General features: G+C 34.8%; 4 protein-coding genes and 1 long non-coding RNA gene across 7 annotated transcripts; 1 reads left to right on the top strand and 4 right to left on the bottom strand.

Moving 5' to 3' along the window:
• Nucleotides 1-2,135: 2,135 nt before the first annotated feature.
• LOC133849727 (uncharacterized) lies at nucleotides 2,136-7,373 on the bottom strand. Its single transcript, XM_062285821.1, has 7 exons — nucleotides 6,978-7,373; nucleotides 6,424-6,918; nucleotides 6,012-6,341; nucleotides 3,121-3,404; nucleotides 2,694-3,060; nucleotides 2,372-2,621; nucleotides 2,136-2,187 (listed from the first exon to the last, which is right to left on the bottom strand). Exons 1-7 carry the CDS (start codon nucleotides 7,168-7,170, stop codon nucleotides 2,136-2,138), a joined length of 1,971 nt encoding a protein of 656 aa, XP_062141805.1. The 5' UTR covers nucleotides 7,171-7,373.
• LOC133849752 (uncharacterized) lies at nucleotides 3,427-3,965 on the bottom strand. Its single transcript, XM_062285843.1, has 2 exons — nucleotides 3,668-3,965; nucleotides 3,427-3,605 (listed from the first exon to the last, which is right to left on the bottom strand). The coding sequence occupies exons 1-2, from the start codon at nucleotides 3,852-3,854 to the stop codon at nucleotides 3,442-3,444; spliced, it is 351 nt and encodes a 116-aa protein (XP_062141827.1). The 5' UTR covers nucleotides 3,855-3,965; the 3' UTR covers nucleotides 3,427-3,441.
• A 1,887-nt stretch (nucleotides 7,374-9,260) lies between the features above and the next one.
• Nucleotides 9,261-11,131, bottom strand: LOC133849758 (protein Fer3-like). Its single transcript, XM_062285849.1, has 3 exons — nucleotides 10,018-11,131; nucleotides 9,788-9,948; nucleotides 9,261-9,732 (listed from the first exon to the last, which is right to left on the bottom strand). Exons 1-3 carry the CDS (start codon nucleotides 10,095-10,097, stop codon nucleotides 9,272-9,274), a joined length of 702 nt encoding a protein of 233 aa, XP_062141833.1. The 5' UTR covers nucleotides 10,098-11,131; the 3' UTR covers nucleotides 9,261-9,271.
• A 123-nt stretch (nucleotides 11,132-11,254) lies between these two features.
• Nucleotides 11,255-12,386, bottom strand: LOC133849759 (uncharacterized). Its single transcript, XR_009895449.1, has 2 exons — nucleotides 11,675-12,386; nucleotides 11,255-11,633 (listed from the first exon to the last, which is right to left on the bottom strand). It is a non-coding gene; the product is annotated as an uncharacterized LOC133849759 (long non-coding RNA).
• A 4,778-nt stretch (nucleotides 12,387-17,164) lies between these two features.
• Nucleotides 17,165-21,381, top strand: LOC133849754 (uncharacterized transmembrane protein DDB_G0285607-like). 3 transcript variants are annotated; one of them, XR_009895448.1, is made up of 5 exons: nucleotides 18,784-18,802; nucleotides 19,031-19,142; nucleotides 19,257-19,461; nucleotides 20,826-20,902; nucleotides 20,964-21,377. XR_009895448.1 is itself a non-coding variant. In XM_062285844.1 (4 exons), the coding sequence occupies exons 1-3, from the start codon at nucleotides 17,429-17,431 to the stop codon at nucleotides 19,412-19,414; spliced, it is 426 nt and encodes a 141-aa protein (XP_062141828.1). In that variant the 5' UTR covers nucleotides 17,165-17,428; the 3' UTR covers nucleotides 19,415-19,461; nucleotides 20,826-20,902. The 3 variants fall into 3 exon arrangements, 1 of the variants encoding a protein (XP_062141828.1); XM_062285844.1 differs by lacking the exons at nucleotides 18,784-18,802; nucleotides 20,964-21,377 and adding an exon at nucleotides 17,165-17,584; XR_009895447.1 differs by lacking the exon at nucleotides 18,784-18,802 and having other exon boundaries at nucleotides 18,947-19,142; nucleotides 20,964-21,381.
• The last annotated feature ends 1,234 nt before the right edge of the window (nucleotides 21,382-22,615 follow it).

Consider the following 22,615-nt stretch of genomic DNA (forward strand, 5'->3'; position numbering starts at 1 on the left):
TTTCTTAGACGATTGGCGTTTTCTAGCCATCCTGGCTCAGATCACACATGATCACTGTATTTTCCAGCTTGTGGTACAATTTTGAACCCATTGTAAGGAGCCAAGCTTATTCCCAGCCCTTTCGCCTTGTAGAATGCCTTGAATTTTGATAGAATGAACAAATAGGCTTCATTCTCAATAATAAAGAAGTTTGATGTTTCAATATATTATCGGAGTCAAGGGGCAGTATTATCTAAATTAAAGAAGAACATATATATTGTAATCTGCAGGGTAACTTCCTCCAATATTCCTCTGACCTGTACCACCTCGATGCGAACTCTTAACATGACGGGTGCATGTTTGTCACCATTTAAGGATTTTCTTAAATTGCGAATGATTGTGCCAACATGGATTGTTACAGCATCAGATATGAACCCACTTTTGATCGATGCTTTAAAATTACGCTTATAATTCGAACTTTGTCAATTCCTGGGGGCGTAAGTGGGCGTGGTAAAATTTGAAACAAACTTGATGACAAAAATATTATAGCTCTATCTCTTATAGTTTCTGAGATCTAGGTTTATATGGACAGACAGATAGAAGGATAAGGCTATATCGCTTCAGCTGTTGACGCTGATATCCTTTATAGGAACGGAGATGCCTCAATATGCCTGTTGCATACATTTCCTGCCGGGACAAAGTTATAACACCCTTCTACCCTATGGGCAGCGGATATAAAAACGTCCGTGCAAAGTTTTTGCGACTTCATTTCGTTCCGCAGTTCCCAGCACAAAACAATCGATACTCCGGATACTGGAATGTATGTATGTAGATGTCACATCAGCACTTCCACATTCGAAGTAATAGATAACCTATTATTCTGGACTCATATCGACAAAATTAAGAGTAGCATCAAGAACGATAATTTAAAAAAAGAAACATATGTTATGCATTTCCTCGAGAAGAGAAATAGTATAAATTAATATTGGAGTCCCAACACTATATGTTAAATTTAAAATAAAATAAAAATGTTGCAATAAAGTTGCAATAATATGTACTTTCGATATTGTTGCCATAGATATAAATATTTGCTTTTAACTTTTCCGTGCAAAAATTTAGGGTGAAACAGGATCCTAAAACGGTCGTGGAACTTGCAAATTTGCAATTTGTCTAAATTTAAAGATTATGATTGGCCACTCACAAAAAAAAAATTGGCGCGAAAGCATGTAATGGAATTTATTGGTTAAGGTATGTAAAAAATTATTAGCACTAAATATTTAGTCCATGTGATATATTGTCCAATCGTTCAATGTGTTTTTGGTATGTTTTAGGTCCCTGCTAACAAATGTATAATATTTGTGTTTCTGTGGTGTAACTTGTGAGTCTAGGCCAGTCAATGCAATTTTAAAGCTGAATGTTATTAACTAAACTGTTATTAAATACTGGATGTCATTTGTGGTTTGTCATTCAACGTTGCTTGATTTTTGGAGCGACAACAACCGCCAACAAGTTGCTGTAAAGCAGTAAAGCAGTTTGCAAAATTTCGATTAAACTGAATTAAGTGATGTTCGGCAAAACTTAGTAAAAGATAAGCTTAAGCAGTTTATCAGATTGATTATCACTAATTTGTCAAAATGCAACAGAATGCTCGAATGCAAACGAAAAGCATGCGCAATGGCTTGCAACCCCGTTAGAAATAGAGTTTCTTTAGATGATGCTCAATGCGAAACGCATGTTCCTAAACGCTTGACGTATGTATACTAAGGCACGACCAAGGTTAAACAGAAAATTTGCTTCTAAACTGGTCAATGAAACAGAAAATTCAATATCACTCTTGTTGCATGCCTTCTTGAACAATTTTATGTAATTTTAATTGCTACATATTGTAAGTATAAGGTATGCCCATCAAAACTTAAAGTACCAAATTATGGAAACCTCCGTACTTCCTCTTCGAGCTCTCGGCGAAAATGCGTTAGAAGCGCGCAATAAATTATACAAACGCGAAAAGCTTTCCCATGCAAGAAAAAGCAGCCGCCTAAATACTATGTCAGACGTGTTTAACAGAGCATTGGATTCCTCTGACCCACTGCTTTCTACTACAGATCTGAAGAAAACCGATTAAACCATTAAACCATAATAATGGCTACCGACAGAAGTTACAGCTCTTTTGGAATTTCCTGATATTGAGCTTTCAAGAACCGGGGCATGCTAAGACAAAAAAGAACGGAGATGATGCAATCGAAATTTTCGGGCTGGATACCTTAGAGTTGGAGGAACAATGTATACAAAGTTTCATTGTTTTATCTTCAAAAGTGGTAATAAACAAGTAGTTTTTGTAGTCTGTAGAGAAAATAAAAATGAAGTAACTTTAATATATATTAAAATTTCACACTGTTTTACTACAATTTGTACTCTACAATAATATAAACTAGCTTCAGTTTTGCTTTTTTCATATTCAAATAATCCACGATTGAACGCCCATGGCAAAATTAGCTTGTAGTGCTGTATAACTCGAGGATTGCTGAACATTGTGTTACGGAACTGATTTCCTTCTTTCTCTTGATCCATTAGTGTATCCATGTTGGATTTCTCATTGGGATCGATCAGCACAAGTGGCAACAATAGAGATATAACTGGATAAGCTATAATAAAGTTTGCAGTTTTTGAAACAATTCTATTTTCCAAATATATATAATATATTAATTGTGACTTACCCCAATCTCCATGATTGAAGATCGCAATGTGTAAATCCCTTAATGTTGGCAAGTTCTTAGAGTATTGTAAGAGTTTCAAATTTTCAACTAGTTTACTGTGGTAAAAAGATATTAAATAATCAAATTTCGAGAGTTTCAGATTAATCGAAACAGAGGAAAGTATAAAATAAATTAGATCTTGAGCTGGCGAGCAATAGCGACTCATTTGCAGATCTATAAAGTATGTTTCGGAAATCCGACCACTTTCATCGTATTGAAACATAATATTATTGCAGTAGAAGTCTCCATGGTTGAGGCATCGAAATTCATTGTCGAATTTTGCAGCAAACGCCTGATACATATCAGGTGCCCTTGAAGTGTAAGATTTCTGAAAAAGTTATTACAAAAATTAAAAAAATTTGTCACATTTACGAGTTGATTTTGTTACCAATGCGGATGTCAAGTGTTCTGCCTCAAAGAGAGGAAGAGCAGCAATGAGGGAGTTGGCTTGGGTATCGCGAAACTCTTGAAATTTGTCCTCTTCACTGCAAAGATTTCGATCGTAGAGGTTTGGATATGGTCCCTTTAGCTCATAATATACTGCCGAAGCTGCATGGAACTGGGCTAATTTTTCCAGCACAATTTGGGTATGATCCAAATCTAAGCCTATTTGACGATTTGTGTTTTTAAAGCCTCGATTACGCAAATCCTCCAAAACGATTAATTCTTCTGCTTTTGGCTATGCAGTTCATAGTACTTGGCGCCAAAACTAATTTTTTATTGGCCTTTGCATACATTTCCTCAAAATGTAGCACATACTGGCTATATGAAAGCTTCTCCTTATCAAAACCTTCCAGCTGGCAATCATATCCCGGGTACTCAGAGTTGTTGGCAGTAGCTTAACAATGTATGATGCAGATACTTGGCTATCATCTTCAAATTAAAATATTTTTAGTATTATTGTTTTCTTCTTTTATAATAAATGTATTACTTACCTTCAATATTTACAACAAACTTTACGCGCAGTACCAAAGTGGTGAAGTTTTCGCCTTTGGCGCAAGTTTCTTCAATAACAAATTGGTCAATGTTCTTAAAATTCGGAATATCTTGTTTTAGAAATTCTACAAACAAGTGCTGGTCTAACCATTCCGGAGACTCTGGTATGTTTCGTTGGTGTTCCATTGTTTGTTTGCTACCAAAAGTTTGATGTTAACTGAAAGTAATATTTCGACGCGATTGGTTTATATGCTTCGTGCTTTAGTTGCAAAAGCTTTGTTTTCATTTCACAATAATTTCAAATCGAAGGCAGTTAGAAGGTATACACACTTGGATACCCTATAATACAATATGATCTACATAAACATATTCGTTTAACAATTTGAATTAAAAATATTAATGATCTAAAGTCACTACCACTTTTAAAACATTAGCAATTATTAACTTAATGTGGTTTAAATACATCAAAAAGTTTATTCTTAATGATACAGTCTATATTTTTTAAATCCTATACTATATTATGATGTGCTTTATTCACAAACATATTATTCATCTTAATTGCATATCATACAACCATTACATACAATATAACCCATTACCACAAGAGATCACTCACAAGGTATTCGAATTTCGTGCAAGCATTTAAAGCTTTTTCTTATCATACACCGCCGCAAACTGGCTAGCGAAGTTTATAATAGCTTTCAAAAGCTTTTTGTGATGAACTTAATACGTATTCTCTTATAATTTTGCTGAGAGATCGTATACAAATCTAATCTTGAAACATCTGTTTGATTTGGGCAAACTTTATGTCATGTCAGCGATATACAATATATTGAATTTCAGCATAACAGGGCTAATGAAAATCTCGATAATTTTGCGCAAAATGTGCCGAAAATTGTAACAATCTGTAATCAATTTGTCATAGATATTTGACATGGGCACAATGAATTAGAAGGAGGGAATCAATTTTAAGGGATGCCCTTAAACTTACTTGTTAATATGTGTCGGTTAGGATTCTTCTTGGCAAATGATTTACCATGGGAAGCATTTAATGAACGACACGTGGCTAGTCAAAATATAGTGTTGCAACAAGGTGATCCAATTTACAATTATGTAGTTAAACATCTAGTCAATAGATGAGTTAAATCTCTAGTCAATACTTCTCAGAAATTCACACTCAGCAGGTGGTCGAGTCAAAGTACAAATTGATGCTTATTTGACTTTGGATATAAGACACATCTAATCACAGACACGTGAACGCACTTCATAAGCAGAAGTCAAGCGATAAGCCCACCCCTATGGAATGGGGTAGCAAATAGATGTGCAATATAATACGGCATGAAGTGTCACGAATTCATCAAAACATATTGCAACACCAAAAGACCAAAGCACCAAAACAAAAGCAACAGCAACCACATTGCAAAAGGGTCGCAACATGTTACAGTATGACGAGGGTTGTCTCAGCTTACTCTCAGGTATTTCTGTCTATTGGGCCCTTAGTGCTATGTTTTGGGTTCAAAATTAATTATGAGATCTGAAAAAGGGGGAAGCTAATCTGCGGAAACTGGGCGTTGAACGCAAATTCCTCGGTATTTAGGCAGGACTATTAGGGAATGAAGTTTGTATATATTCGAATTTGTTGTACCCTGGAAAATACGTATAAATCTATAGATATCTCGAATTAAATGCAAATATACGTGTATATACATATGCGTATTTATAAATCTGAACTAAAGAAAATTTCATAAAATGTACTAACTTCCCTTTTTTGTATACAGTAATAAAAGATAGAATAGAATTGCATCCTCGGTGGTACACTTGTTTCGAAAAAGCATCTGAGGGTTGTTGCAACAATCGTCATAGTATTCTTGTTCATTTTATTGGAACATTAGTTTGTTATTATTAATTTTACGGATTGTTAGCGAAGTCCATTTTTTTCGACTGCTTCGCTGTTACATCGGCATGTGTTGTGGATCTGCCAGCTGCAAGATTTCACACGTAAATCACGCCTAATAATGTTGTTATGCAGAGAAACAAGTTGTGGTTGCAGGATTATCAGGTGGATGTTCGTTGAATTAGTTTGATTTTGCTTAAGCAAAATAAGTTTTAATACAACATAATAGGCCCGTTTCAACTTCCAAATAAGCGCGATTCTCCATCCAGGGAAGTAAATTCTTAATTTCTTCCGAATAATTTTTCGTCCTGAACGGATCTTCAATGTCAGTAGATTCAAAATCAGCTAGCACTATGGGTAATATTTCCATTACCACCTGGAAACCTACATAAACATGTAAATAAGATAAGTGGATTAAAAAAAATAAAAAATTAAGATGAATAGCTTACCCTCATAGCCATAATTCAATAGATCTAGCTGCAGGTCTGTAAGCGTAGGTAAATTTCCCTTGAACTTGAGCAACTTCAAATTGATGAGGAGCTCATCGTGATAATACCTCAGGAAAGCATCAAAGTTCTCAGTTTTCTCGACAGGTACCGTCAGAAGTATCTCAAATAGATCATGTGCAGCAGATCTATAGCTGGAATTACCGAAATCAATGAAAACTACATCCTTAACTTCGCCAAAGGCATCGAAACTGCCAAGAATGTTGTTGGGCCAACAAGCTCCAATGGAAATAACATTGAAAGATCTTTTCAGATCGGGTGTGTCAATACTTCCTGGTAAATTTTTAAATAATATTTCTGCGAAGTAAATGATAGCTCAGTCCATATTTAATTTTTAATTCTTAGTAGGCAATACTGACCACTTTATCCTCATAGTGCTGAAGACCATTTGAGCGCAAACTTTCGCTAAACTTTCGCTGCAACAAAGTTTTACGTTGAATAATTTCTCCATCTGTTTCGTTCCCTAAATTCCGTTTTAATTGGGCCTTTAAGTGAGTAGGAGTCAATTGAAGATAACACGCAGTAGCCGCATGATAAGCAGCCAGTTTGGAAAGAATTGCCATCATTGCAGATTTTATCAAACCTTTAGGCTGAATGATAGTCCGATAGCCTTTGGTCTGCAGATTTGCCAAATACAGGTGATTTGATCCCTTACTGCTATGATTATCAGGGCTGAAGGTTATCTGCTTGCCCACATTCTTATATAGGTTCTTGAGTACTGGCAAGACCTCATTGTACATGTGCAGCTCTAATTTAAAGTTGTACGGCCTTGGAAACTTTGGTGTACTAGAAATACTAGTTGTCTGCTCGTTTGATTTTACCAAGTAATTCAAAACTTGTGTGGAGTTGTCTGTTTATTGAAATGAGCGGTATCAGCTGAAGTTATAATTTGGCTATCGACTTACTCACCAGTTAATTTAACTTGGATTTGCACACTCAGTACATTTTGTGAGAATATTTCCGATCTGCTAACGATCTTTATAATATCTTGAACTTTTGGATTACTTTCTAATATGAAACTCTGCAACTCATGCTGATTAAGCCAGGTAGGCAGTCCTCCGATATCCTTGGACACCTGCGATACAAATGCTGGCTTGGACATGTTCGTTGGCCTTTCAATTCACTACTGACCTAATACGTGCTAGATAAACACGACAATCTAACATTCTACTATTTGTTTTGATATGGTAAGATTACTTGCAATTTTACTGATAATGAAAAATGCTTTGAATTCTTATCAACTGTTATGTTAACGCCAGTCAGTCATATCTTTAATCGGACTAAGAAATACCAATGTATTAATAAATATAGATTTTAAAAAATATAGATGCTTACTAACATTAATAGATATTATATTTTCTTACACCAACTATATGATTTTTATGAAAAAAAACACTCTAGAATGTAAAGCCAGAATATACGAATTTAAACGTACTCAGATCTAGATTGAAAAGTAAATTGCAAAACTTGAGATAAGAACTTTTCGACCTAAAAACTTCAAACAAGAATTTCTTAAAACAAGAAAAATTCTTCTTCTTTCCAGATTAGAAAATTCTTAAAACAAGATTTAGTTCTTCAATCATCGTTTTAAGATTAAACATGTTACAGTGTCCTCCACCGTACCCGACACCCATTTTCTATAAATATACGAGTACCACAAAAATATAACTACTTTAAAAATATACTGTAGAGTACAGACTGTGTCAGACAAAGCATGTAAGATCCTTTTCCAGTAGGCGTTATTTTGGCATTTTTTAAATAACATCCACAATTTTTATCTGATCGAAACCAAATTAACGTGGAACCATAACCAAAAATAACAACTCTAGCTCAAAAATTATGCTTGGCGGGAGTAGGCTTGTCAAAAATATATAACAAATTTGATTTCTGTGCAAACATGAGTGTTGTCAAAAATCAAGCTGATTCGAAAATTTCAAATCATCAACAGTTGACGTTTTTTTTTTGCTTTCTGCGTTGCTATTACTTTTGATCGAAGAATTTCGAAAGTCGGCGGCAGTCTCAGTCGCGATATTCAAACGCGTTCGGCTTGTTGCCACTTTTGATTTTTGTCTCAGCTGCTTACGATCAGCACCGCAAGTTGAAAAGCAAAAGCGACAGATGCGTGAAATTCACTGTCACGTTCGTTTGCTTCATTTAATATTACTTGTAATATTACAGTAGTTTGCTGCTATACTCACACGTAGTCGGCTACAGCACCAGGTGCAGTGTGTAAGTATTTTGAATATAAACCGGCCGAGGGTTTAGCATATGCAATATATGCAAAGATTCTTTTAAAAAATAGACTGTCGAAGTTAAAACGTACATAATAAAATGCACAAATTTGATTTAAATTTGTTAAATCTTGAAAACATTGAATCATCTTTTTCAATTAAAACCGCGTTTATATTGGTTGAAAATAAAATAACAAATTTTGGGATTGATTTAGTGGAAAGGGGAGCCGAAAATCTTACCGCCGAAGTGGTCAAAGGTCTTGATAAATATAATATTCATTCCATAACTTATGATAACGGTGCAAATATACTTAAACCAACTAATATTTTATCCTTTGTTTTGAACAAAATATTGCAGTGGTCAACGAAGAGTGCACCAACAACGATTATTTACAAACAGTTGACTAATTTAAATAAACTTATTTATTAATTGGTGATATTCAAGATTGTCGTTGTGGCTGGTTCTTGACGTGATGCAATCATTGGACATACTAATGTACATACTCAATTGTAGAAATATGACAAAATACATTAGAAAAACATCTAATGGTTAACGTGAATTGTTTAATTTAAAAATTTTAAATGGTACAACTAGATTGTCTAACCAGATGGGGATCTACTTACACGATGCTAAAAACTTTTTGATGCTAAAAATATTTAAACTAAAATAATTCGAAATTTAATTCTTGATTTTAGCACGTTTTAAATGTGTGTTATTTATTTTAGCATATAATGATGATAATGATAATTTAGTGCAGTACACAGGACTACACTCAAAATTAAATTCATTGATACCGCGTAGTCAATCTCTTAAAACCATAAGGTGCAATATTTGTAATTGAGAATTCTTATGTAACATAGTTCTATTCTCACATTTCAATATACATATCTTTAACTTTAAGCTTAAATATCAAAAATTATAACAGAAACTGCAGAGAATATTGAGTCATTACTCCTAGGTCTTGGGAAGCTCTAGGTTAGGCTGTGGTTGTAAGGCGAGGCAAAGTCACGCTGATAAGCCGAAGGATGTAGATGATGTGGATGCATTGGAGGCCCTGGAGCAACATTCGAAGGATGATGATGTCCGTTCATTCCACCGTAGATTTCCGAACGTGATTTGTGGGAGTTGGAAGGCGTGCCACTTAGCAGCTCTGTCATAAAGCCAATATACGTTATTGCCAGACGAAGAGTTTCGATTCGAGAGAGTCGTTTCTCATATGCGAATGTGGGCACTTTGCGTCGCAGCTTATCGAAAGCTTCATTCAAATTGAACATGCGACGGCGTTCTCGAATGTTGGCGGCGCGTCTTTGGGCCATGGATGCAACTCGACGACGAGTTTTCTTGGAGGAAGACGAAGAAGACCCATTTGTGCGCCCATTAGTACTTGGACGTTGATTAACTAAAGGTGTCACCTGAGATCTTTGCCACAGTGCTGTAGCAACTAAGCTGGTTAGCAATTTTACAATTGATTTGCAGATAAAACTTACACAAATCAGAACAAGGGAATCCAGCTATAAGTTCTTGATACGGCACTATCGGCGGCGGTGGAGGGGCCTCTTGACTCCACAGCGGCTGAAATGGTACATCGGGCATATAGGTGGGCTGGTCGCTCGGATGTTGCATCGTTAGAAGTGACTGCTGTGCTTGACTGTTCGAATTGGAATAAATTCTGATTGCACTGACTACGTTCAGTAGGACTTATTGGATTTATACCAACCCCTTACGGCTTGTAAGCGCATCTGTGACAGGTCGAGTATGCGGCCATTTTGGATTGGCAACAGATTGAGACACTCTCATTGGCTGATAGACAAACAGGGTTCATTGCAATCAAATAGCAATATGTGTAATACACATTGTGTATGTATATCAGGTAGGAATAATCTAGACGTTATCAACAGTTACAACTAGTATCTTAAGTGACAGATTTAATAATACTTGATAATTATATTTTGAACACTTAAAATTATTTACGAAAATATTTGCTTTTGCAAGATGACAACCCTCTACAGCCCGTTCACTGTGTGAAGAAAGTGAGTGCTTTCTGTTGGTTGTTGTATTGGCTAATCTCGCATTTGTCTCACAGATGGCGCTAGCATTCGGTGCGGTCAGGTATTTAACAAGGTAAAAGCACTAAAAGAGTTTAGCAATTATTATTATACGCATTTCATAAATATTTCATGGGATAAACTTATTTTTTTTTATACTTTTTTTAATTCATAACTTTTGTTAATAAGATATTTATTCGAAATTGCCATTCGCTGTACATTGCCGTCTCTGACAATAGAGCTGCTCATAGTTGTGTAACTCAGAATCTTAAAATAGTTATATTCATTGTTATTGCTATTGTGGATTTATAAAAAAAAGAAGTATATAGTTTGTTTTTGCATAATTGCAGATAGATGGTTTAGTTTTAATAGCATTAGTGCAACCCAAGAACAGCAAAGCGCTGCGACTGAAACCCCAGAACCCCTTCGTCTCATTTAAAAAATTAAAGTTTCAATGTAACGCGCAGCTGAGTTAACAAACTCAGTTCAGTAGCAAATCAGTTTTAGTTTTGAAAAGTACGGATTCATTTTAATACACTGTTGGTCTTAGGTTAAACGCACACTTATTTTCGATTAAATTAGTTTTAGCAATTTCCACATAGCTTTTAGCAACTTTTTAGATTTGTTCGGCAGAATCTGGCAGCACTGCTACGCGCTACGCGTCAGATGTTCGAAATTCGAAATCAGTATGCCACTGAGCGGTTGTTGTCATGACTTGGGGTGCTATTTGGGCTGCTTGACATACACTGCATTCATTTCAGTGTGATAACAAAATCATCAGTATATTAAAATCTTGACATATCTACATATATATTCTTTGGTTCGGCCGCATCATCTCTTAAGCGGCTGCGTGTAAGAGAGGGACGACTAATACGCTGTTTACTCTAAACTGCATTATTGAAATTACTGTTAAGAAGAATCTTCCGACGCATTATTCCATAAACGGCTGCGTGTAAGAAAGAGACGCTAATGGAGATGCATCATTGATCAATTTTGGCGCTTTAAATTTATTTTCAAATTGCTTTGTAATTTAAAAAGTCGAAAAATAAAACCAAATAGACAGAGGCACGAGAAAATGAATGAAAATCACTGAGACGATCAATTTATTGACTTTGTATAGAAATGTGATCGTTTCATAGCGAGTTACTTATTATGATGTAAAACGGAAATAAGTTGAGTTTAATAATAAACAAATAAATTGATTATAAAATTAAATTATACTTATAAAATGAAATAAGTACCGTAAAATTTTTTAAATTGCGCATTTTCTTCTATTGCCCTTAATATTCTTCTTCTTGCCAGAGTTTGCTTACTTAAACAAGTACTTACTTACTTTAATCAGCCAGAGTTTGCTTACTTGTTTAACTTTAATCAGCTGTTCGCGTGATGTGACTTTGGTGTAAATACTTGCATCATTGAAGCAGATTCTCTTGGTCTAAATTTATTTGGTTTTATTCCTCAAAACATTTTTATTTAAATTAGTTATTAATTATTTCACAGCTAGTATGTTATTTGATTGTACTTAGACAGACGGCCTAAATAAAATGAATCGCGAAACCAATTGTGGAGAAATTATAAAATATGGGGCAACGTCAATTTAGTCCTTATTAAAATCTAGGAGGATTTGGCATTGTTTCATAATAACTGAAACTTGGCGATGCAGCATAACTGTGATACTTGCTCCTTATTATAGATCCGTTTTGTACGCCAATTTCCAAATAATCTTTAACTGTCTTTATTAATGTATATTGTTGGCGAGCTGTGCCCTTCAAATTAACTCTACAAGCTCTCAATAGTTGTGTCGCCGTGTGCGGCTTATTTAGTATCCAGAGACATTTAGCCATCTGCTGAACGGAAACTTCCATCCTATCGTTCCTATTCATGCTTATTTAATTAGAGGTGTAAAACAATACAATTTTGTACAAAAAAAAGCTAAAAATTAAAATATTTAGTTTATATCAAGAATATTTTTCATTTTGACAACAAAATACTAGTAAGCTCAATAATTATATTGAATTCTCTTTTAAAGTGTATGGGGTTCATAAATTGTGTTAATATTTAATAAAATTAATAATAGGCTATGAGTTTCGTCTTATACCTACCGTAGTTTTAGTATTTCGTTTCATAGCTACATACATATCATACATAAATGCAAGTAAAAAGTTATCAAAAAATAATAAACTATTCAACAACATCCTATGAATAAAATGCAGTCCAGTGATCTCCTGCAGCTTCTTCGGGACCATAACAATTAAATCAAGCAACCCCGTTAACAGGAATGAAAGTGCACGCATCTGTGTGCAACTCTGGTGCGATGACTGCAATAAAAAAGGATTTGGGCACCAGTGTTTAGTTTAGTGTGTAAAACAACAAGCAGCGGTTTTTCCATTATTATTATTAAAAACTCGGTAAAAAACTTTGAAAAAGAAAACTTAAAACTACCTAGCTATTGTTGATCAAACAATCTTCCCTCGTAATGACCGCGAAGTCATCAGTTTCCCAAACTTCTTAGATTTCGAGCTGTTGTAGTTTTAACCAATAATACTCAAATCTGAAAAGAATAACAATTCAACATACACATGTATGCATTAAGATGCAAATCTGATTTCCGTCTAATTTTTCTGAGAAGGTAAAAGCAAAGTTTCGCAACTGCATGTTTTAAAATGCTATTATTCGTTTTAATATGACATCTCTAACCATGCCGTCGATACACGAATGGGAATGCGGAGCATCCAAGAAAACCATGTGATGAACGCTTACCAACAGGCTCGAAGTGAATAGATTTAAAACGTAGTCAGAAAGAATTCGCAATATATCCCTCTTAAGATTTACGTCCTCGTCAATTGGCGAGTGTTGTGCTGAACGGTCCAGCGCTGATCGTTTTCGTCTATCCTGTCAGTTGCAGCAAGTAAGTATCAAGGTTTTGTTATTGTTCTCTATTACTGCCTGCTGGCGCTTAGAGAGAGGAGGAGATTTTAAGAGAGTGAAAGAGCACTGAGTGCTTTTAATTAGTGAAGAGAGTGCCTGTCACTCACTATATAAGTCGCATCACATTAATGCTTCGTGTCACACTTAGACACATAAGGCGTTAAATGACATTCTTATGGTCGGACCGACCATTCAAGAAGAGCTGTTTTCGACTTAGCTTCGTTTTCGATTGCATAAATATGCATTAACGCCCGACAGGCCAATAACGCCAGATCGAAATTATCAGCTTTCAGTGTGGAGAAAAGACCCATTAGATTCGTTGAGATTATTTAGATTAAATACCGTAATCTATGGCACTGCGCCACCGCCATTTTGGTCATTCGGTGCAAAATCCTCGCACCCATGGCAGCTGACGTTATCAGGCAAGATTTTTACATTGACGACATGTTGACTGGTGCTGCATGCGTCGAGGACATAAAGACAATTAAGTCGGAAGTTTCGCAGATACTGCTAGAAGTAGGTTTGACCTTGCGAAGTGATTATTAAATGCTTTAGGTTCTCCGCATCAAACAGTACACCAAAGCCGATAAGAATCTCCGAAACTGACGCAAACAAGGCTCTTGGTGTGATTTGGTTGCCAAGTGAAGATGTGGTCCATTTCCGGATCGACGATTCATTCATGGGTCGTAGAGCGACAAAAGTGAGCATTCTCGATGTCTGGAAAACCTATAACTCCCCAAAACAGATTCGTCAAGCTGGACTCCAGCGAGGACTCCATTCAACCAAAACAATCTACACACCAACCATTAAAAACGATGCCGCAAAGTTGATTCAGCAAGCCCGAAGGAAATCTCAGCCATTGATTGACAACCAACAAAGGTAAGACACCAAACTCAGAAAAGTTCAAACAACAACCATATCAAACATAAACCCGAATCTGACCGTGGAGTTGGCGAAATTCCACCACTATTTATCCCGAAAGTGGACGCCACCCTTCCTTTATTGGAGAAAAATCTCGCGGTTATTTGAGTCCTTTGAGATCCTGTTGAGTCCCTTGATCATAAATGCAAAGATTCTGCTTCAAGAGTTCTGGCTTCAAAAGTAAGATTGAGATGAATCCATACCTTTAATTTGGATACATCATGACAGCAATTAAAGTCAAATTTGACGGAGTTTCAAAGCATAAAGGTACTACGATATTTGTTTACAGATACGAGCGTTCAATACGAGCGTTTGGGGCGTGTATTTAGGTTCACGCGCATACTGCAGAAGGTTGTAAAACATCGTTAATAACCTCCAAGTCCGAAGTAGCGCTCCTCAAGACTAAGACCCTTCCTAGACTGGAGTGGTGTGCAGCTCACCTTCTTGCAGAACTCTGTCACCGCATCCGAAGGCTGATTCGGTCACGAATTGAACGAACGGATCTTGGGTTAAATTTGGAAGTCACTCTTCATTGATCCGGTCACATCCTTCCACTTACGAATCGTCGAATCTAGTGGCCGAGGTTCAAGAGTGATGATTACGTAATCATTTTATAAAAATTTTGTTGCTAAAAGTATTTATTCAAAATTGGTTTCGCGCCGATTACTCCTTCAATAAGTACCGAATTCAACTCAATAATTAAGTCGTTATACATATTATATTATTTTTATATCGAAAATCAGCAATTTTCTGACCTAATACAACGTTCTCGTGATATCAATAAATAAAGACAAATATTTTATCTACATTTTATATATTGAATGTGCTAACATCACACTCCCCACTTTCACTGTCCGTCGGTACAAAGCCAACTTGAAAAGCGTATATGCAAAGCGTGTGTGTTGTGTGTTGCATCACGGAAATCAGCTACTCTGCATGCGATAATTCACAAAAATGTAGCTGTAAGATTCGATACAAAATCAAAGAAACCCCTTTACTGTGTGGCTGGACGGCGAAAGGAGAATGCCTAGTAGTTCAGTCATATGAAGGATGCGAAGACCTCGAATGGCTTGGAGAAGACTATGGTAGACGACGAAGACGAAGATGATACCTGCGGAGATAAAGATTTAAAGATTTTGATAAGCCAACTTCCAGTAATAAATAATATTAAAGATTGGCTGAATTTCCCTTTTGAAAATATAGATTAAAAGAACGTTCCAGCACTTCGCCGGAGATCGATCACCGCCGCAGGAGTTCTGGGGTAAGTTTCGATGAGAAATTAATTAATAATGTACCCCCATATAAAAAATGTCTAGCCCTTGCACATACGCTTTATGCAACTAAATTAACTTGAAAAATTAAATGAAAACAAAAATTATGAAAGTTGATCAAAGAATAAGAATAATAAAAATTAAAAGTTATTGATTGAAAAATAAAATTTAAAGTAATCGTGAACAAAAATTATAACAATTTAAAGATTAAAACAAACAAAACAATTCGCTCGAATACAATTTAAAAATAAATAGATTTAGAATATAACCATTGTATAACCATTAAATATACGTATTACTTATAATCATAATTTATATTTTTCTGGATTGAACTTTAGTTTTTTACATATGTATGGCCAGTTAACAGATCAGCTGAACTGAACTTCGAATTCAGAGTATCGAATTAAGAAAAGACATAGATAGGGTTCGTAAGAGTGCACGTGTGAAATCGAGCATACAACGACTCAATCCTTTTAAACATGAGAATGAAAGATCTTGGTGTTCGTTGTTGTGAGTTGGTTGAGCGACTGGTAAATGCTACTATTACGTATGGGCGCTCCGCCCATTTTCAATATGTGGCGTAGATTTTGTGGTCCAGTTAAGACCACCTACAGGATTCGTGTTTCAAGTCGTACATTGCGGAGTTCGTTTGTTTTGCGTCAAAAAATGTTTCCTTAGAAATTGTATCTGACTTAACAACTAATACTTTTCAAATGGCTTTCCAAAGGTTTTGGTCGACGATGATGCTCGAGCCGAGTCCATTGCGACAACGCGACGAACTTCGTCGGAGCAAGTCTGAAAGAGCTCAGAAGGCGAACAAATTGTTCTTTGAATAATTTAGTATTTTTATTTAACGTTCACAGGCGCATAGGCAATCGATTAGCTTGCAAACACTGTGAAAAATAGTTGACCTAGTTTTCGCAATCATGATTATTTATTTTGTAAAATTTATAACAGGAAACGAATATTACATTTTGAAATTCAAAATTAAAATTTTTCATAATCATAAAATGAATTTTAGCTGAAATATAATATATTCAGGACGACCAAAATCCTAGCTTATCTAATCTAAAATTTTACTGTACTATAATTATACAATTTTAGGAAAGGAAATTACCACCAAAGCTTGTAATGCTAGACATTCAATTCTAGAATTAACATTACTTAAAGTCGTATTAGTTAGCTGTATTAAACTCTAAGAAGACGGATATTACACTTTTTAATTGAAAATTACAAATTTTCATATACATACATAAAACTAATTTTAACGGAAAAATAAAATATATTAAGGACGAGCAAATCTATCTAACCTAAAATTTGAATTGTTCGAAAAGATCGGTATTAAAACAAATTATAAGGAAAAATTAAAAAATAGTTGTTCGATTCTAGAATTAACCTGAATTATTAGTTAGTTTAATTCATCTAACTCTAAACAAACGTGTGCTACCCAATACCAATTTTCAATAAAAACATATTCTAATAATACACCAAAATAATATATCGAAAAATACTGAAATTTACCGAAGGCTTTGTATTATCTAATCACAACCAATAACTGAAAAATATAAATATTATATAACTTTAAATTTGATTGCACTATTCTTGTAACATAATTGCAAGGTTTAAAAGGATAGTACAACCCAAAATCAAAATGAAGTAACAATAGTAATTCAATTCTAGAATTATCATTACTTACTTGTTTGTGGTTCTTGTGTTGTATTCTCTGAAAAAGAAAAAAAAACGAATTCAAAACGTAAATTGTTTTCGTACCGAATGGCGCTTTCGTTTCTTTCGCAAAATTCCGGCCTCTTGGATTTACAAAGCATATTTGATCCACAATATTCATTGCAACAACATCAAAAAACAACAGCAGCTACATTTAACATCACAACAACAACAACAATCATCACAACAACGCACTTCAACGAAATTCGATTTAAGCATCTTTAACGACTTTGACCAAATGGAATTCAACAACAATTTGAGTCGAAACCATAATCAATTTCAAAATAATAATAATAGTATAAATAATAATAACAGTAACCACAATTCAACTACCACCAACAACAATAACAACACCATACATACGCATCAGACCAACGGTGAAAATTTGAATCAGGTAAGTTCTTTGATGTAGATACCTTTAAAAAGTGTGGTAGTACCTGAGAGGGTTGTAGATTTTAATTGCAGCAAGCAATATAAATATATTATATTTTAAATGTAGGTTGACATATTTTTAAATAAAAAGTCGGTAGTAAATTTCTTTGCAAAATATATTTTTAACAGAGGTTGGACTTTTATAAAATATGGTAGTACCTCAGAAGGTTGTGGGTTTTAACTGCACCAAGTTTTCCTTGCGAAATATATTTTTAATATAGGTCGGAATATTAAAAATGTGGCTCTACCTCAGAGGGCTGTGAATTTAAAATGCTTAAACTATTCTTGAACAAAATTTATTTTTAATGTAGGTATTTTTGAATAACAATTGTGTTAGTTGAATGACTTAAATTTATATTCAACGCTTTTGCATTTTAAATTTATACGGCAATAAAACTTAATTTAATTTTAATCTCATGTTTATTTTTATCTTGATCTCAGATATAAATAGAACTCTAATCATAGCACTCTTTATCTATAACTGATATATATATATTATTAGCTTCCCTAGAAATATTAATCATGCCAATTTAGCAATGTTTTATTGGTTTAATGGGTTCTAGTTTCACACCAGTTTTAATTGTTTATATGCTTTTGATTCAGTGCTTAATTAGAACGAAAATAAATTGTGTATTTACAATAAATTAGAATAGGATATCGTATAACAAATTGACTGGCCCAGACAGGTAAACAAACAAGCGAACAATTTTGTCAAATGCGAATGTTACGTAAATAAATCGACTTGACAGACATTAGATAGAAAGTACTTACAAACTATATCTAGACTCCTAGACTCTAGATGGGCTCTTTAAACATACTTGTGTTCTGTTCCCACTTACTGTATAAATAGCTTCAGACTGTCGGCTTCCATTGCTCTCACTCTCTCTTGCTTTGAGGGCTATCTTGAAACAGCGACAGGTCGTCCTCTTGTATGGTTATTATTTACACTCTCTCCCGGAGCTTATCTTTCTCCGAAGCCAATGAAATGAAATCAAATATTATGAACGCACATGCGGCGTAAACAAAATATAAAAAATCTCAATCTACAATATAGACGAGCGAAATGCAATGAATCGATTCAGATTCGAATTTTCTTAACTCTCACCCAGAAAGCTGAGCCTTGATAGGCTCGATTCTCTCAAATGTGCGCTTAGTCTGGCGCTTCTGTATTATCAGCAAGGTTTCGGACCCCTATACCACAATTTTTATTAAATGTAGACAAAAGCGATAATGTAGTCGAGGCAGAGTAGGCTTTTTAATTGAGGAACGAGCGCTCTATATAGAAAATGTTCAGTTTTGGAAAGTTTTCCACAGACAAACGTCTCAAATGTTGTGTAGTTTTTAGTTGACTTACGTTTTCCGTGAATATTCGTGCAGAAATTCATGTGCATTGTGGCTTCTGTTCTAGGTCCAAAATCGTCATTTTATCAGCGGCTATCATCATCAGCATATTGGATCGGATTATGAGCAAGTGATTAACTTTGTTGACTCACCACCGAATTCTGAGGAATCTTGGACAGGTAAGGCACAGATTTCGTTTCACCCAAACTCACCCAGAAGAAATCCCATCATCAAAAGCTAATATGCAATTGGCTAATTGTTACGTTTTGATTCGGTTCGTTATTCTGCTGCAGACGCACAGTCCAAGGAATCGCCAGGACCCCAAATAATCGACGTTAGAACAATTTACTCCAACAGTGGTTCACGCAAAAGACGAATGGATTGGGACTCATTAGATATCGGTCAAAGTGAAAATTCGCCGACAACACAATCTGGCGACTTACTCCAATAAAGTGCAACAGCACGAGAAGGATAAACACAAGAGAGAGAAGCATTCAGGTAACGACACTATCTTTAATCTATTTCCATTCATGTTGTTTTCAATAATTTGTTGACTTTAAAATAAGCATGACAATGTTTTCAAGAGTTTTGTGCCAAATTCAGAATTTATCTTATCTGTCTGACAGTTTGAAGAGTTTCAGCATAAACGAAGTCATCAGGCTCGCGATATGTCTGAATTAATTGCTATAAATTTAAAATTTTCAATTCAATTTTCGTTTGATATATGCTATGCATGCATTCAGATCTAAGAATTACGAATAGTTATTACAGGCAGATGTATCTTTGTTAATTACTCAACAGATCATTACTCATTCGCTTTAATTAAGTTGTATTTTGTATGCTGAGAATATTAAATAAAAACAAAAATAAATATCCTACGGCTATAGGGGCGTATTAGTAATATTATTCGATATGTTATTTTAATTAGTTGTATATATTTAGTTATTTCTGTGTGTTGTTATTTTTGTTATTTCTTAAACCGCAAAAGATTTTTAATTAATTGAATAAGTTTAGTTTCTGAAACGCAAATGGAATTATATATAATTTCTATTATTATTCGTGGAATATTTAACTTAGATTTGCCTTATCTTGGCGCTACATAATAGGCCATAGTTCTGACACAAGTTCATTGTAAACAAGTAAGAAAGCTTAAGTCGAGTACCCTCGACTGTGAGACACCCGTTACCCGTTTTCAATGAAACCGTATTTTAAAAATATACCGCAAAGATACTTATATATATCGCAGTCTTAGTATATTGATATTTTACTAAATTCAAATATACCATAAAGTACAAAATATACCAAAGGCTATATTTGGTATATCGATATCGCACTAAATTTAAAGTATACCACTCATTAGAAAATATACCGAAGGCTATACATTGGCACTACATTTAAAATTTACTGTGAGATACCCGTTACTTATTTTCAATAAAATCATATTCTAAAAAATATCAAAAAATAATAAAATACTCCAAGTGCTATCTTTTGGTATATAGATTTTGTGTATATTCAAAATATAACTAAACTACAAAATATACAAAAGGTATATTTAAAATATGTCATAAAGTATAAATGTACCACATTATCAATCGAAGAAAATAAGACCTGATTGCAGTGGGCGTTATTTGCTCTACAAAGCTATTTTTTTTCTTTCTTTATGAGTTTTAAGATGTTTCCTTCTCCCAGTTACATATCCATTTCCAGCAGCCACAAAGTTATATTACCTTTTAAAGGGTTAAAAGGCATAGAGGGTATAAAAATATTATAATAGACTTGACTTGACAGTCTCAAGTTTTAGTATAAATGTTTTTGATTTCAAAATGTAATCGACAATTTGTTTTGTTGTTGTTGTTTTACAGGTCGCAGCAGCTGGAGCGACGACATAGGCTTCGATTTGAACGCAGAGTTTAATAGCAACTCATATTTGAACAAGTGAGTGCTGTGAAATATCAACAAAGCAAAAAAACAGGTTATTAATATCGTTATTATCGTTGCAGTGAGAACTTTTATCGTTCTCCCCGAGCCTGACGGCTCTCAAACAGGAGCCGCAAACGGAGCAGCTCAAGCCAAGTCCCAAGGATCAAAGCACTGGCAATTCCGCTGCTGCTGCTGCTGCTGTGGTTGTTGCTCTTATTGTTGTTGCCACCGCTGCTTGCCGTTGAATTTTCTATATAAGTTTCAATCTGTAGTCGAAATGGAACACCCTTTTCGCCATAAAAGGCGAAGGTATAAACTACACAACAAAAAGAAAATACAAACCAACAAAAGAAATTATGATTACCACATTCAAAGTACAGTACCACGATAAATCGAACAACAACAACGAATGTCGGATGAGAGTTCAGCTAACAACCAAACAACATCTATTGTTTTACTTATCCAGCTTGTCTATTGTATGTGATAGAAGCAATAAAGTGTTAGTTGTTATTATATATACCTTTTCCTATTCCCACTGTTTTGCGTTTTTCAGTAAATTATCATTTCTTAGTACAACTATAGCCCCCGGCCTCCCAATTTAGGCATACTTGTTTTGCCAGACTTAGCGTTAGCCTCAAAGCAAAACAAAAACAAGTAAGAAATTTACAGTCGAGTGTGCAAAACCAACCATACAAAAGTATTTCTTTAATAACTTCCACAATTTTATCTGATCGCAATAAAATTTTCAGGAATCGCAATTACTATAGTTGTTATTATATAAGTTAACATAAAATTATAGTTATATTATAGTTATAGTTTTATGTTAGTTAACATAAGAATTAGTGCATTTCGAAATGCAAACTGCGGTCACCTTGCGCACGAAGTTTGACAGCCGACTGCTGACACGTCACGGGAGAGCCACGAAAAGCATGTGCCGCAGTCTGTTGGGTTAGGTTAGTTCTGTTTTAATCCACGCCCAAACGAGAGCAGACGCTCCGAATAAAGAAACTTAGAACATTCTATATCTGAATAATACTTATTCTTAATTGGCGCCCAACCAACTGGAAAACTCCAAGTGTCACGCCACTTGTAAAAAAAATAATACGAACAATAAAATAACACACTAAGTGCCGTCGCATAAAGTGCCATTGAATAAATTTGCCGTGAATAACTTCACCGCAAAAATACCAAGAAAACACACGTGCCATCGCATAGAGTGACATTTCTTGTAATTTCTACAACAAACAACGCAAGTGCCATCGCACAAAGGCGACATTTCTGATAACTATAACAACAAGCAACAAGTGCCGTCGCGCTAAAAGTGACAAAACAAAAAATCAGAAACAACCACGCCGGCAGCTAATACAACAACAACTGAGGCCCCAAAACAACAACGCCTTCAACAACCTCAACTGTGAAACCGGACAACTCTACTACAACAACAACACCAGCTACAACAACAACTCCAGCATCGAACAGCCACACACACACATAGAATATCCGGAACGTAGCCACGCATACACCTGCGAGTTAGGAGACGGACTACGAAAGACTTGTAAGTGAGGTGTTCATATTTTTCCAATTTAAAAATTTTAAAAGAAATAAATAAAGAAAAATAAGACAAGAAAATAGATAGAAACAGCCATTATTACATTCATGCTAAGCGGAATAACTGTTTATTAATATTTTAATATTTTGTTTATAAATATTTAATTGTTTAATAATACTCTGT

The sequence above is a fragment of the Drosophila sulfurigaster genome, unplaced genomic scaffold (assembly GCF_023558435.1).
Source record: "Drosophila sulfurigaster albostrigata strain 15112-1811.04 unplaced genomic scaffold, ASM2355843v2 contig_289_pilon, whole genome shotgun sequence".
Taxonomy (NCBI): Eukaryota; Metazoa; Arthropoda; class Insecta; order Diptera; family Drosophilidae; genus Drosophila; species Drosophila sulfurigaster.